Below are 15,540 nucleotides of genomic sequence, written 5' to 3' on the forward strand. Positions count from 1 at the left end.
TGTGGAAAATTCATCAAAATAGTTTCAAACTACAGTCTTGACTCGACACAAACAAACTAAACACAGGCACACACTGCTCAGCTATGTTTAATTTGAAAGAGACTGAAGTGCATAGAAGAATGAGAAAAGTATGTGTCAGTACTGTAATTTAATTTCCCAGCACAATAGCTAAAGAAAGAATAGCCAAGAGTCCAATTTCTTGCCAAATCAACCCAACCCTTTACTGAAAACAGCTACACTATGTCAACTGGATAAAGTTATCCATCTCCCTCACCGAAGTCAGACAGACACAGACAGTCAGACAGACTTAAAACTTAAATGTTTATTTCTTGCATTGCAATACACAATAATGTGAAGAGTATTTTCTTTGGTTAAAGCATAAAGTATTACCTGTGCCTCTTAGAAGCATGTCAGTAAGATTAACATGATTTGGCTATTTGGTTTCAACATTGTAAGAAATTACAATTATTTTTGGTAGCATTTCTATGTTGAAGGTTAAAAAATAATTTGGTGCATTTTTCCCCATATTCCAGTTTGCTTTATTTTTCAAATTCCTTTTCCTGAAAACAACTTGAGAATTCAAGGAATATCAGTGAGTGTTTAGACTATTGGCCTAAATAGTATACATGGTATTCCTACAGGATTAACCAACTGTATTATCTGATCCACAGGATTTTTAATGGTAATCAACTGTTTGGTCCCCACAATAATAGTAAAACAAACGTGTGTGCGCGCTTATATCCTCAGTTTGCGTGGGTTCACCACCCTGCCGATGAAGAGCAGTGCCCCCGAGGCCTCATCCCTCACCAGGAACAGGAAGGGGCGGTCCACGCGGTACGACAGGGGCGTGTGGACTTGGCTGGAGCTGGCATACTGGGTGCCCTCTGGGGCCATCTCCATAACAACCTTATGATTGAGGCTGCCAAGCTTCCCCGTCTGAGCCGTGATCTTAGTCAGGTCTGTGTCTGCCAGAAATTCGGCAAGACCTGGAGAGATGGAGAGAGAGGATGTGAGAGACGTGAAGACAGAGGAGAGCAAGATGAAGAGAGAGGGAGAGAGGTACAAGCACTCACCTAGGTCAGGGAGCAGTGGCAAGAGGTCAGTGGAGTAGCTGAATTTTAGGACAGGTAGTGTAAGGGCCGCATGCACGGGGTGAAGGGTCATGGAGAGGTCCTGAACAAACTCAGCCGTCAGGCTCTCTTCCACCAGGGTCATGTTCTGAGTGACATCATCAGGAAGGAACACAAACATGCTGACATCATCCTGCATCTGGATCTGAGCAATCTGGAGAGAAAGGGAGAGGGAAGGAGGGGCTCAATAGATGTTTTCCCTGAGGCAAACTTTCATAACTGGCTGTTTAAGAAAGTAATAACCATTGAAAAAAGTTCAATTTCTGCATGTGTACTCACTGTGCAGCCCAGGTCTGGGTCAACTCCCATCTTCACTGGGTAATTGTCCTGTTGCATCATGGGAATGCGGGCGGGAACCTCTCCATCAAGCTGGAAGTCCTCCATCAATCCACTCTGACTGAACCGAGTTATCCACTTCCCTACACACAAACACAGCATTTTACAAACTACACCCCATAAACGAATGCACACTTTGGGGATAAAGGTAGAGAATTGAACCGCAGACAGACTGTCCTTACCTTTGAAGTAGGCAGCACCGAGAGGAACCACACCAGAGTTCCGTCCCAAGGGCTTGGACATGAAGCGGTCGACCTTGCCACCCGTCTGCTGTTTGACCCAATCATTGATCTCATTCACATCTTTAGCCCCGCCCATCAGAGCCTTGGGCCGCACCCCATACTGCTTTTCCACCACTTCAAAATATTCCGGTTTCAGACGCAGTCCTAGAGAGTTACACACACACACACAAATACACACACATACACACACAGGTCAACAAACATACACACAATCAAAATACACACAGACTGTTCAAAGTATCACAGAGACGCATGTATGCTTATACACACACTCACTGCGGGCCAGGTAGATGCGTGCAGCGATGCTGATGCCTTTGCCAGGTGCTCTGAGTGAGGCCAGTAGGTCCCTGAGAGTGTCGTGGAGCTGAGGGTCCTGCAGGGTGTGATACCTTAGAGCTCTGTACAACCACCTCTCTGAACGATCCGGAGACGCTCCTGAGTGAGAGGGGGGGGGGGGTAAATACCAGATAAATACCAAACAATGATAGAGTATAACAGTGCTGAGGCTAACTAACCCATGGAGAGCTGAGTGAGCACTGCAGAGATGCTGATGGGGGCCAGGAATACGTTGGCCTTGGGGTCGCGACCCGCCAGGGCCCGGAAAAGGTTGTAGCCGAAGTCAGAGGTGGCGGCAGCCATCTTGGCTCTGGGCGTGGTAAAGAGCTCCACAGCTTCCTCTTCCCCTCCCGTCCCCTCTGTCTCTGACTGCACAGGATTGGTTGATCCAAAGACACAGGAAGAAAGAGAGGAGGGTTAATGGCATGGCTAGTTCATGAAGAATGAGAAAAATACAGAGATAAACTACTAGAGGATGAGGAGAGAGATTCTACATGTCATCTCTCTGCATAAGAAAGCCAAAGGGATGGAGCGCATATAAAGAGACATGAAAGTATGAGAAAAAGAAAGGAGTATGAAAACAGAGATGTGGAGTGGTCTCACCAACTGAGCATAAGAGAGGGAGAGGAGGGCCCCCAGCCACAGCAATAGGGTCGTCCACATCATCCTGCAACACAAACACACAATCAATTATACACACATTATTATACAAACATACATCCAGAACTAGGCTTAATCTGTGTCTGGGAAACTGGCCCATAGAGTGTGAGTCAGACTTTCAGTTTGTGAGGGTGATTCCCTGCAGGCCAGGGCTCGTGGGAAAATGTGGTTTTAACTTAGAGTAAGTCCCTCCATCTCACCTGCTCAGCAGGGTGTGGAGCAATGAGTTCTCAATAAGGTCTCTCTGTCTGTCTCTCTATCGCTCTCTCTCTCTGTCAGCATCTCTCTTCTCCCTCTTCTCTTCTTGCTCTACTAGTTGGAGATGTGTGGACCATTGTGTGTTCAGACTGAGCTCCATTACATCCTCTTACTGAGTAAAGACTATATAATATATCCTAAACTTCTGGCTCTCCACTCACACACATAGTGTAGCTAACACACAATACAAGCAGGCTGCTGTGAAGTTCACACCTGTTTACTAGCTAGCCACACTAGCACAGCTAGTATTGGTAATGAGCTTAGTGGAGTGAATAGAGTCATACAGAGAGGTGAGCAGACAGAGCAGGGAGAAGCTGAAGGTTCACAGGAGGTGGAGATCAGAGGTTTCTTTCCCTCTTTCTTTCTCCCTCTCTCTCACGTTCTTTCTATTTTACCCACACACACACATACGCTCTTGTTCCCTGCACATCTGGTTGTCATTAAGGTTCTCCTGGTTTCCCGGATGAAAAAAACATCCATAACTGACCTCAGACCACACACTTCTCCTCTCAATTCCTTTCATCTTCTCCTCCCCCTCTCCTCTCTCTCTCTGCAGGCCTGATGGTTAAACCAGACACTTGGTCTCTGAGTTCCAACCCAAAGCAGCCAGTCAAACCCACACTGAGAGATCTTCCTTCTCTCTGCAGAGGCCGTCCTCTACCATTCACAATAACAAGCATGATGAATTTAAGCCAAAATAAAATGGAAAATGGTACAGTAGATATTGGCTGTAGGTCACACAGTCCTCTTGATCTACACACATTTTTAACCCACAAATTAAGAGTATTTCCAAAACGCTATATCGACCACTTCTTCACATTTGTGTTTTTTCATCAGAAATGATTGCTTATGGGTACCTTCATGTGTGTGTAAAATATTGTCGTTATCTTGTTTTTTTTATTAATAGATTTTAGATATTTTTTGCAAAATGCTGTATTAGCTGGAATCTAATGTACGTACCCTGTTGATTTGACTGTGATATGTCGTTGTCTCACCTGGCCATCTTAAGATGAACGCACTTTCCTGAAAGTCACTCTGGATAAGAGCATCTGCTAAATGATTAAAATGTCAAATGTAAATGTTTTATATACAGTATTACTGTATTTAATTATTATATATTTTTTTTTAATCAATATTGATGCAAAGAATGTATAACCTGTACATTTATTTATAAACAGATGTAGTTATTTTCTTACATTTTACAGTTTAAAACCTAGCAGTAGCCTATTACTTATTTCTCTGAGAGTGCGTCAGATATGTAGCATATTGCAAAAAAAAACATGATTATTTGTCTCTTTGAAATGAAACCATTAAGTGATATTTTAAACAAATACATGTCTGTCATTGAACAAACCCATGCGATGATTAGATAGTGAAAAGAATGCACCAATAAAAGCTCATATACCAACATTTCTGAAAATATATAGTGTTTTAGAGTTGCTTGCACATCCTGAGGTAGCCCAAAGGCCGGCAGATGAACCAGTCAATAAAGTGCTCGGAAAGAAAGGGAAAAAAAATGTATAGTCACACTATGTAACTCTGTTTTACAGAGTATTAAAGTATTAAAATGTCAATCCTGATCAAATTATCCCATTTAAAGGGTTGGTGAGTAACGGATTACATGTAGGCTAATCCGTAACGGGTTACAAAACAACTCACGTAATCAGATACTTAACCAGCAAGAATATTGTAATCAGATTCCAGATACTTAAACAAATACAGATGATTACTTCTAGGATTACTTTTAAATTCAGAAAGGATGTTTATGAAAAAAAACATGACACCTTTCTATTTTCTTAATGACATTTAAATCAGCATAAAAAAAAGCCACAATCAGAGAGTCTGACCACAATCAGAGACCACAATGAGGACACACCAAATGCGTTTGATGGATCGCAGGAAAAGAGCAGGAATACGTTTTTGTAGGCTACAGTCCAAGGTGTCTTCCAATGAAGCGACTGACGTCGGCATCCAAAGATTATCCAACTTGAATAAACGCGTGGAGGTAAGGATGACAGCAGTGGTGTAGTCTACGGGAAACGGATATCACTGATTATTGATATGTAGGCTGCATAACGCCTGCTGCTCTCTCATTTAACTATTTTCGGATTGTGGATGATGTGAATGTGGATGGCTGTTCACAAATGTATATGTGTATTTTAACCAAATAATGGTTGAATTGAAGAAGTTTAAGTTGCCTGTCAATCATTGTTTTTGCGGCCAGAGGTGTATTCATTGAGGAAACCGTTTACCGTTTAAGAACCAAACAGAAGCATACAGAGCAAAACGAGAGTTTCTATAAGACAAATTCAGGTAGGTCCCTCCACGGTTCGTTCCACTTGCTTCCGTTTAAGAAACATTTTGCAACAGAATAGGCATAATGAATATGCCCCAGTGGACAGCCAGTATAAAACACTCTTGCAACACATAGTGTGGATCCCAGCCTATGGAATAAAAGTTTGAGGGAGTTCCTTCGAAACTCACCCTTGGTATTGTGCTACATACTGTCAAAACAAGTTTCACTTAAGAAGACCACATAGGCCTTACGAACACAACTCACACACTTCTGATAGACTTAAACAGTTGAAAATTATAAAGATGTCACCAACAAAAATATGAACAACAGGCCTCTATCAAATGCAGCATATGGGACACAAGCGTTTTTCAGTAGTACTCAAAGCATGCCATTCTGAGAGCAGCATTTATTTTTCAACTCAAAGCAATGAGCCCCAATCTGTCCTCTATGGCAACAAAATCAGAAACAACAGAGCACGCTAACAAGTCCTTAGTTTTTGGGTTATGCTCAGGTAAAACAGTTCGGCTAATCTATATTTCCATGTCCTATTATTGAAGATCAAGGGGTATTAAATGAATTGTAATGACAGTAAATGTGACAGATGTTGGGTAATAATGTAAAGACAGCCTAACTGTATTATTATCTGTTGTAGAAAGAAATGGGTTAGAAGAAGCCTACATAACCAACCCATAAATTAAAATGGAACATCCAATGATGGCCATCTATGTAAACTTTAATATTGATTTATCCTGCAATATATGTTCAATTGATAATATGAATTATTGTCTTCTTAAGAAGGTTGATGTTTATTGGGATGAGTCTTGTCCTTGAGGCAGAACTGAGCGATTTCCGCTAGATGGGCCAGCTGCAGAGTCAAAATTGTCTGTATTGTAAAAATGTGTGAAAGAAAATAGCTTTTTGGTCTTAATTTAAGGTTAGGGTTAGGCATTAGGGGTTATCAGTGTGGTTAATGTTAGGGTTAAGATTAGGATTAGTTTGAATGACTTTGTGGCTGTGCCAGCTAATGATCACTCTGTAGAGCTGCCCCCAGAACAAGATTCATGATGAAAAAATGCTAGCCTGCACCTGTTAAGGGGAAAGTAATCTGAAAGTAATCAAATTACATTACAGAGTTTGGGTAATCCTAAAATTACATTACTGATTACAATTTGACAGGTAACTATTAACTGTAACGGATTACATTTTAGAAAGTAATCTACAGTGCTGAATATGTGTTTTTGCCTGCGTTACAGATGGCTATATCAGTCGCTACGACAGGGAGTAGTAATTTGTCAGGGGGTGCTGATCTGTGGTCAGACTGGCTCAGGCATAGCAAACTTAAACTTGTGCCTTTTTTCAATGCTGATTTGAATGTCATTGAGAAAAGAGAAAGGTGTCTGATATTTTTTTAGCACAAACATCCTTTATAAATTTAAAAGTAATCCCAGAAGTTTTCATATAGATTTTCAAAAGTATCTGTAAATCTGATTACAATGTTACTGCTGGTAACGAAACGGATTACAGTTAGTTTTTTTGTAATACATTACTCCCCAACTCTGCATATGATGCATAAAAGTACTGACCTTTCCAAGCGGTTATGGTCCACGTCGCCCGTACGTATGTCTCTAGCAGTCGTGTCTCCAGTGGAGTGCTGAATGTACCAGGACGATGCACACAGCCGTGAAGCCAACTTTTACCCGCCCTTCTCTGACGTAGCCTGTTGGGTTGGGCAAGAATCTGGACGGCTGTTTTGAGCGCAAGGCAACAGGTCCTCCCTCACTGCCCCAAATTAACGGTGGTATGTTAAATTTGACGCGCAAGCATTTGACCTGAAATGTTATAACAAATCTTAAATAAGTCTGTTTTTAATTGCATGAACGTGCTGGAGAAAATAGTTAAATTATAGGTTGTGAGGTATAAGCCTAAATCTAAATCCATTGAAAATGAAATAGACTCCCCTGTTGTTATATAAAAAATCCAGTCCTGCTCATTCACATGATCACATCCACCATTCACTAAAACATTGAGACTTCATTTCTTTAATCAATACCAGAGGTGGGAATCATCAAAAAGTAAGACATCAAAACAAAACACAAATACTGTAAGACAGACAGTGCACAGCCAAGTGTAAAAAAACACATTTGAGTGTTAATCTGCACACACAGTGTAGTATGGGACAGGTCCATGGTCTCTCCTAAATCATTGGGTTGTAATCAGGGGCATTCACTGGGGAGGGGAGGGACTGTGAGAAGTTGTCAGGTGTCTAGGGGTAGGGGCTGTTGTTGATTCTGGACTGGGAACTGAGCCAATAGATTGGGATAGGGTTTTGCTATGTGAGGGCTGGGCTCCATATGGGACCAGCTGGTCAGGCAGTGTTGCTCAGGACAGAACAGTGAGAGATGGTTTGGGGAAAGCTGGGCATCAGTGTTGCTCAGGACAGGACAGAACATTGAGAGATGGGTTGGGGCAAGCTGGGCATCAGTGTTGCTCAGGACAGAACAGTGAGAGATGGGTTAGGGCAAGCTGGGCATCAGTGTTGGTTTAGGAAGGAACTGTATGAGAGGGATTGGCACAGGAACTGGATCCTTGCCCCTCCACTTGGGCGTTGGGGTTTCCCTCTACTTCATTCAGGGGCTGTTGTTGCTCCTCCCCCCCGACAGGGACGCCACACTGCATTCTCTCACTTTGTGGCTGGTCACTCTGTACGTTGTTACTGCTATGGGGACTGTCGCTCTGTACGTTGTTGTTACTATGGGGACCATCGTTCTGTACATTGCTGTTGCTATGAGAACTGTCACTTTGGGTCCTGTTGCCATTGGGATCATCGCCGAGGGGACTGTCGATCTGCATGGGGCTGGCATCAGGGGCTGGGTTAGTGACGGTGCCCAGGAAGATTGGAGCGAGGGAGGCGTGGTCTACCAGGGCGAACAGGAAGGGGTAGTTTACAGAAAAGATGGGAACAGAGCGCATGATGGTGATGGAGGTGGCTGCAGATGCTTCGGCCCCCTCCTCACTCAACTCCACCCCGCAGGCGTGACGCATGCTGGACACCTGCAGAGGAACCGCTGAGACACCGGACAGATTAGGACTAGAGAACAAAGAGCCCAGACCTGAGAGAGAGAGACACGAGAGAGATTTTGATTGACAGAATAGTAGAATACACAACATGCTATTTCTAAATTTAGTTGTGCCTCAGCAGTTTTTTGCTTGATAGGTCAGTCACTGACAGTCACTCAATTAGACATGTCAGCTAATAATTTTTAGGTTGGTAAATTAGTCAGCTATCTAAACTTGTAGTAATCATTGCTGTATACCGACAGGGCACATGCCCAGGGCCCCGAACTCCAGGGGGACCCCATTGATTTTGTTAGTCACTCTCAATCAGATATCATATTAACATGGAATAAATAAAAATGTGTAGAATTACAGGAAATTTGCTTTAAACTGCACAAATGTCTCTCAGCCACATGGCAAAACGAGTAAAATTGCATGAAATTTGTTACAAAATTGTAACATTTTCTCTCCACCCCAGGACAAAATACAGATGTGTGGAATTGCTGAAATTGTACTTTAAACCTAAAATGTTCTCTTCACCGTCAAGAAGGGGACCACTATAATGTTTAGCCCGCGAGGGAGGGGGGCCCCATTGTCTCACATCAGAAGGCTTCACTCCTACGTGATGTACGTCCCTCAACCGATCTCTCTTGTAGATGGCGTGGAACTCATCTCTAAAAATCTAGATTTTGCCCATCCACCTAACACTAGTTCCTAATTCGGAAAATCATTCTGCTCTCGTTAGCTACTGGCTACTATGGCAAACCATGCTCGACCACCTGAGCGAACTTGTTCCAGCGAGCAGCCTAGTCCAAGCTTGTTTGGCCATACGGTAGCATCCCTGCCTTTCGTTTCATCTGGAATGGTTTCAGACTGGTTCAGCCAGCAAGCAGACACTAGATAGCTAATGCTTAGGGCCCCCAAAAGGCTAGGGCTGGCCCTGCCTGTCCGTTTATATCTCACTTAAACTATGACTAGGGCTTAAACTACGACTAGGGCTTAAACTACGACTCAAGTTTTTCCAGACCACGTGACCTGACAGAGGAAAAACTCCTGGCCAAAACTATTTAACTTTCTGTGCTAGTTTCTAGACAGATGGGTTGCCTCCCAGAACGTACCAATGTTCCAGCATACAAGTCTGTACTAGGACCAACGTCAGTTTGGCAGAGAGGAAAGAGTGTAGCTAGCGAGATGGAGCTGGAGGAGGATATTTTCAATTAGTGTTTTTCACAAGTGAGTAGTTTGCAAGCGCCATGACGTTAGCATTACAAGCTTAAAACCCCTGACTGGCTGTGGCTAAAATTACCCTAGCTATCTGCATCCACATTGTGTGTGTCCGTCATATTTCTGAGGGGATTATTTTTAAACCCCACCTACCAAAACAAGTGATTTGTTGGAAGAGTTGTCTGTCTCGAAAAGCACCTTCTCAGAATTGGCCAAGAGAACCAGACCTAGTGCTGTTGCCCTTGGTCATTTCTGACACTACTTCTGTTCTCACCCATGCTGGTCAGCGCCTCCTGTAGCTCTTGGCGGTACTGCAGGGTGAACTTGGGCAGTTGGACCTGCATGGTCCTCTCCTGAGGTAGACGTCTGTACAGGTCAGAGATATTCAGCTTGGCCACCAGCGATGACACGTTTCCTCTTCCTGGCAACGGCATCACTACCAGAAAGCTGGTGTTTCCCTTAAATGGAAAACGTGCAACCTGCAAACACAGAAGGGGTGTGGAGAGAAACATTTTAGAGAGGGAGACTGCACCAACTGCACTGTAGAGAGATTGAGAGAAAGAGAATGGAGGTGAGAGAGTGGTGGAGAAAACAATACGTTTTACTGTCTACGTTTCAACAGCAAGGACTTTTCAAAACAAGTCTCGAGTAGAAACTGGTGTGTGAAAAGATAGAAAGGGAGGATGGAGACAGAAGCAGACGACAGAACACATACAGCTAGCCCAGCTCACCTGAGCCCCAAGCTCCCCATCTTCTAACAGGCTCAGTGGATACTTGGCTGACCGCATCATGTCTACATGGACAAAGTTCTTATTGTCCAGGTAGAAGACATCCTTCTGTGTGAGCTGAGGGTCGAAGCGAGCCTCCCACTCACCTACCAGTGACAACAGGAGAACAAGCCACACAATTGTAAAAAGTAGACACTTTGTCAAAGACGTTATTTTAAACAAGGAGTGAAAGGGCTTACCTTTGAAATGCACAGCATTGATCAGCATGAGCACCACATCATGCGGAATACTGGTCAGGAAATTGGTCATGTGACCTTTGGTGGTGTCTTCCACCCATTGGTTGACATCTTCCACTGAGATCAAGGGGACAGGCTCTGATTTGTAGCTACGCATGGATTCTGCAACAAAGGACTGGTACACCTCAAACTCTGAGAGAGAAAGAGAGAAACAACTATATGAACACATAAATATACACCAAAAGAATCCAAAACATTGTCAGACCTTTACTGCATTACCAAAGGCAGCTGAATGGATGTGCTTGATAATTATGTCAGTAGACTGCCATTTTCTGGCACAGAGCTGCAACACTGAAATATACACATAAACACACACACACACACACACACACACACACACTCACCTGGGCGCAGGTACATGCGTGTAGCCACCTGTAGGGAGGTGTTGGTGAGGTGTTGGAGCAGGCTGCCCAGGGATTCATGGTAGCAGGGCACAGTGTGGGCGTGTAGAGAACTTAGCAGCAACTTCTGTGTCTCGTTACGAGCTCCTGATAGGGGCATCACAAGGAGGCAATGACCATGTTTTGATTACATTAATTATTTGAGACAAAAGTTAATAACAGTCATAAGCAGACACAGACATACACTTACAATCTCACAGATACATATTCACTCTTGACATTATACATGTCTCTCTCTCTCTCTCACACACACACGTGCCTCACCCAGTGTGAGCTGTGCTAGTGCAAGGGCCACGCTGAGGGGTGATATGATGACGTTGGGCTGCTCTGACCCTGTCTGCAGGCTGTCCAGTAGCTGCCTGCCCAGTCTCTCTACAGCACCCCCTACTGACCACCGGGCCTCCTGGCTGAGCACCTGCTCCCCGCAAGAGTGGTACTCAGTAGCTACCGTACCAGTCTCATCCTGAGAGAGAGAGAGAGAGAGAGAGAGAGAGAAAGAGAGAGAGAGAGAGAGAGAGAGAGAGAGAGAGAGAGAGAGAGAGAGAGAGAGAGAGAGAGAGAGAGAGAGAGAGAGAGAGAGAGAGAGACTAGGGGTTAGACTGAGAAACTAGGTTAGGGTGCTTTAAAAGTCTTGTAGTCAATACTTTTCTAATTTAAGGAAGGTTGATTTGTTTTGGGGTGAGGTTATGGTTGGCCCTCTTACAGTCAGTCCCAGCCAACAGAGGCAGAGCAGCAAGAGTACAGGCAGATGCAGCTTCATATCCCAACAGCTAGCCTGCAATACAGAACAAAGAAACCTGTACAATAATATAACATATATTCAAAGATACAGGTTCTATCTAGGACCATTTAAGGGAAATAGTCTGAGGCAGATGTAAAAGGTTTATTAAATGACTAAGGTTTGTTTGTATAGAAATAGATACACATACAAAATATTTTGACATGAACACAAAAGGCTTGTTAGATCTCAGTTCCTTCTAAAGTGCAACAGGGATTTCACAGGACTAAATTGACCTAGTTAGGCTACACACAGTGACCAAAAAACAGTGACAACCAATACTTTCCGTAAGGGAGGGCGCTAGCAACAGTGCTTGGACCCAGAAGTGAGCAAAGCCTCTCCCAACACAAATCAACTGGAAACAACTTTTCAGAACAATGGACCACACCCCAAATATTTCTTCACAGACAGCATGAGCATGTTCACAAAATGGTTCCTCATAGAAATAAAGCTAGACAGCAACGACGCTGCACAGCCTGTGCACACACTCTGGGAGATTGTCAATTGGGCAAAAGTCTGTCCTTTTTTAATTCTTTAGTAGGCAAAAACAAGTGTCTGCTCCCCTCTTCGATCACCTACTTCGACAGAGGATTTACAGGAATATCCTCACAGCAGGTAGCATGGAAGTGTTTTAAAATGCACCACGCCCCTTTGAATCAGATGTTTTCTTCTCAAAGGAGTAAAGCCTGCACACTTTTAGAAAACAATATGCTACTTATCCTTTTATCTTTCAAAGCTAAATTCGTTTTGATCACTTTACACATTTATTTTAGGATTCCACCCCTGTAAATATAATTTGCATGGTGATGCGAAAGAGTAGAAAACGGTCTCATTTAATAAAAACGTTTGTTTTTGTTTCCTCTCGCCAGCTGGAGGAGAGGAGGCAAGCAATCCAATTGGAATTCTCCCAATGGATTCTGATGCAAAGCGTTTAGTCTGTTGCAAAACATTTTGCAACAGAAACGATTTACTGTAAAGGGAAAACGTTTTGCAACAAAAACAGGATTTTCTATTGGACAAATATAGGTAGGTCCCTCCCCGTTTTGTTCCGTTTGCCCTGTTTGCTTTTGTTTGGTTTTTAAACGGTAAAGGGTTTCTGTAATAAATACACCCCTGAAAAGGACTATGGGGTGCTTTTATCAGAGAGGAAGAGGCGAAGCGAGATCTGTGTACTTGGGAATACAGCGATATGCAGACCATATGCCTTCCAACCTTTGGGACAAACACGCCCATTGTTAGGACGGAGACAAGACCGTCTCGTCATCATATACTGTACAGTATCTCTGCTTTTATACATTTCACATGTTTAACACCAATTAGAGTCCCCTGGGAAACATGGACCGAAACTATGGTTCCTACCCTGTCACTATGGGCTTGTTCGACATTGCCTTCGACAGTACAAGCGACTGCCGACAAAAAACCTTGCATCATAAATAACTACTCGTTATTATTTGTAGATCAGTCAGTCAGTCACAATTTGCCCATGATACATTATGGTTTTGATACTCTAGAACACAACCAATAACTTAAATAATTAAGATTCAATAACAGTGATTATCAATGCATAAGAATTACTGAACCCCTCACTTTTACAGAGCAAATAAAAGAGTACATATTGCTGCTGGACATGGCAACACCAGCGAACACTGATAGGTTGAGAGGAAATGAGAGCCAATCAAAAGCATGATTGCTTGGCTAGTGGTCAGTGTGGCATTGCTTTAGGCCTGGTTCTACACTTCAGAGATGTGTGGTGTTTTGCTCTGGGATCAACTGTTTGTCAGAGGGCCAAAGGTTTCTGTTTCACTGCTAAAGTCCACAAACAGCAAACACTGGCCTCACGACTGCAATGGGTTCTCTATGGATGCAATGGTAGTATTCGTGTTTATATATATATATATATATATATATATATATATATATACATATGTATGTGACTCTGCTTAGAATCATTAGCATTCATAGACGTAGTAGAAATAGTGGTAGTAGTGATGTCTTGATTGGTGATTTGAGTGTACAAAGGGCTCTTTAGTATTTTTTTAAAGATTCAAATTGACTTTAAACAGTTTGTGCTATTGTTATATCACTAGTAAACTAATAGCTACAGCCATACATCTAAATCATGTTCCAAATAGCTTTAAATAAAGAGCACTTACTATACTAGAATTATATGGTTTCATGCACTGTGTCAAAAAACCTACTGACTCCCCAACATCAGATACTATCCCTTCCAAGTGAATCGAGATGGAGAAAACTTACCCAGCCGATGTTTGGTCAGGGGATAGGTGATATAGGCAAACAGGATTAGGATATAGACAGATAGAGAGTCAGACAGGCACGGTGAGTGTTCCCCTAGCTGGATCCTGTAGTGCCCAGTACTCTACTGTCAGCCCCCTCATTGCTCAGTTAATGTTCAACTCTGAATTGATTCAGCAGAGCCACTACACAACCAGAAAATGTAAATATGTAGATATGTGACCCACAGGTCAAATCTGCCTTCATAAGAGCCTTCCTCCCCTCATTCCATAGAAATGTCACTCATCTCAAACATTTAACAGGTGTAATAAATGTCAAAGTTGCCAGTAGCACAATATGTTCACCTTTCTGCTCTCATCAGATCAGTGGTATCCCTTAGGGAGGATGAAATATGCATTTTTTAAATGTCTATCGGAATTTTAATATCTACCGTCTAGTAAGGACCTCTATGTTTTTCTATTTTTTTCAGAGGAGGATGGGGGTTGCCGTTTGGATTGTGATATTATTTTTTGCTGACCTACAAACAGATTTTCCTAGAAAGAGTTTGGAAACCCTCACAGGTAGCTCTACGATAGTGTCAACTTTCAAATGTCTGCCCACTGAAGTGGCTGTGACCATGACAGCTGATATGTTACAACATTAACACGTATGACCTTTAGCATTACAGCACTGTGGCTCCCTCTATTGGCCCTAATGGAGGAAACCCAGAATAAGCACTGTAGAACGTTTCCATATGAATTAGAGTTGATATAACATGATTTTGGGCATAATTCTAGTCCTCTGTCTCTAGCCCTTTAGGTAAAATAGAGTAGGCGGTGGGAGATATTGTTTTTCTTGCATGGACTGCCCCATTCCAGCCCTACGCCGATGCAAGAACTTGGCACTAACATTGCAAACCCACAATGCACCTGTGAATCAGGGCATCACCTACTCAGCCCCTTTGGGGTGTTTTGCGGTGGCTGTTTGTTTACTGCCTCCCATTAGGGAAGCATAAAAGGACCCCATTCACAGCCCCGACCTTACCTCACGAGCTGATGCATTGTGTTATGTATACAGGTAGGAGAAGCATAGACTGCCTGCATAACTGATTTTTGACCTTTACTTGCAATCAGAACAAGTAGCCTGGATGTAGCCTTTTCCACATGTAAACCCTGGTCCTGAAACACGGGAAAGGAAGATGATTGGCCCCCACATATTTTGTATAAAGAATGACCTGCAAGTGGTCCTCCATGTTCCAATCAAATTTAAGCAAAATAATCCGATTTCATATTTGTGCATTTCTGTGTTTTAACTCTAATTTCTCAGAACATCTGGGCTATTTGAAGGGAGGGATCATGTTAAGGACTGAGTGTAAGTAAACAAAAAAATTGCCATACGGTGGCAGTGTAGGATCTGAAGTCAAATTGTTTGTGTGTGTGTGTGTGTGTGTGTGTGTGTGTGTGTGTGTGTGTGTGTGTGTGTCAGACCGGAGTTGAAATTATATTTAAAATATCTCAATTACTTTCATATGCATTTCGAAGTAAGAATTCAGATAATTTAAATGTTGAA

At 42.9% G+C, this 15,540-nt stretch overlaps 2 protein-coding genes across 5 annotated transcripts; both read right to left on the minus strand.

The window, feature by feature from the left end:
• Positions 1-302: 302 nt before the first annotated feature.
• serpinf1 (serpin peptidase inhibitor, clade F (alpha-2 antiplasmin, pigment epithelium derived factor), member 1) lies at positions 303-6,984 on the minus strand. Of its 3 annotated transcripts, none has more exons than XM_036990100.1 (9): positions 6,842-6,913; positions 3,958-4,014; positions 2,648-2,711; positions 2,224-2,413; positions 1,985-2,143; positions 1,649-1,852; positions 1,410-1,549; positions 1,074-1,284; positions 303-986 (listed from the first exon to the last, which is right to left on the minus strand). In XM_036990100.1, exons 2-9 carry the CDS (start codon positions 3,963-3,965, stop codon positions 736-738), a joined length of 1,227 nt encoding a protein of 408 aa, XP_036845995.1. In that variant the 5' UTR covers positions 3,966-4,014; positions 6,842-6,913; the 3' UTR covers positions 303-735. The 3 variants fall into 3 exon arrangements, with proteins under 3 accessions (XP_036845995.1, XP_036845997.1, XP_036845996.1); XM_036990102.1 differs by having other exon boundaries at positions 3,923-4,014; positions 6,842-6,856; XM_036990101.1 differs by lacking the exon at positions 3,958-4,014 and having other exon boundaries at positions 6,842-6,984.
• A 290-nt stretch (positions 6,985-7,274) lies between these two features.
• LOC110533697 (alpha-2-antiplasmin) lies at positions 7,275-14,152 on the minus strand. 2 transcript variants are annotated; one of them, XM_021618158.2, is made up of 8 exons: positions 13,996-14,152; positions 11,665-11,758; positions 11,226-11,424; positions 10,905-11,048; positions 10,504-10,692; positions 10,268-10,410; positions 9,811-10,015; positions 7,275-8,368 (listed from the first exon to the last, which is right to left on the minus strand). In XM_021618158.2, the coding sequence occupies exons 2-8, from the start codon at positions 11,719-11,721 to the stop codon at positions 7,800-7,802; spliced, it is 1,506 nt and encodes a 501-aa protein (XP_021473833.1). In that variant the 5' UTR covers positions 11,722-11,758; positions 13,996-14,152; the 3' UTR covers positions 7,275-7,799. The 2 variants fall into 2 exon arrangements, with proteins under 2 accessions (XP_021473833.1, XP_021473832.1); XM_021618157.2 differs by having other exon boundaries at positions 11,665-11,736; positions 13,996-14,151.
• Between the last annotated feature and the right edge of the window lie 1,388 nt (positions 14,153-15,540).

Source organism: Oncorhynchus mykiss, chromosome 10 (assembly GCF_013265735.2).
Source record: "Oncorhynchus mykiss isolate Arlee chromosome 10, USDA_OmykA_1.1, whole genome shotgun sequence".
NCBI classification, from domain to species: domain Eukaryota; kingdom Metazoa; phylum Chordata; class Actinopteri; order Salmoniformes; family Salmonidae; genus Oncorhynchus; species Oncorhynchus mykiss.

Excerpts from the sequence above, each read along its gene's own strand:
- serpinf1 (XM_036990100.1), bottom strand. Across the intron at positions 1,550-1,648 it reads CGGTGCTGCCTACTTCAAAG|GGAAGTGGATAACTCGGTTC; the intron begins GTAAGGACAGTC and ends GTTTGTGTGTAG. Across the intron at positions 987-1,073 it reads GCCACTGCTCCCTGACCTAG|GTCTTGCCGAATTTCTGGCA; the intron begins GTGAGTGCTTGT and ends CCATCTCTCCAG.
- LOC110533697 (XM_021618158.2), bottom strand. The coding sequence starts at position 11,721 with ATGAAGCTGCATCTGCCTGTACTCTTGCTGCTCTGCCTCTGTTGGCTG. Across the intron at positions 11,425-11,664 it reads TCTGTTGGCTGGGACTGACT|GATGAGACTGGTACGGTAGC; the intron begins GTAAGAGGGCCA and ends TCTCTCTCTCAG. Across the intron at positions 10,411-10,503 it reads CAATGCTGTGCATTTCAAAG|GTGAGTGGGAGGCTCGCTTC; the intron begins GTAAGCCCTTTC and ends TGTCACTGGTAG.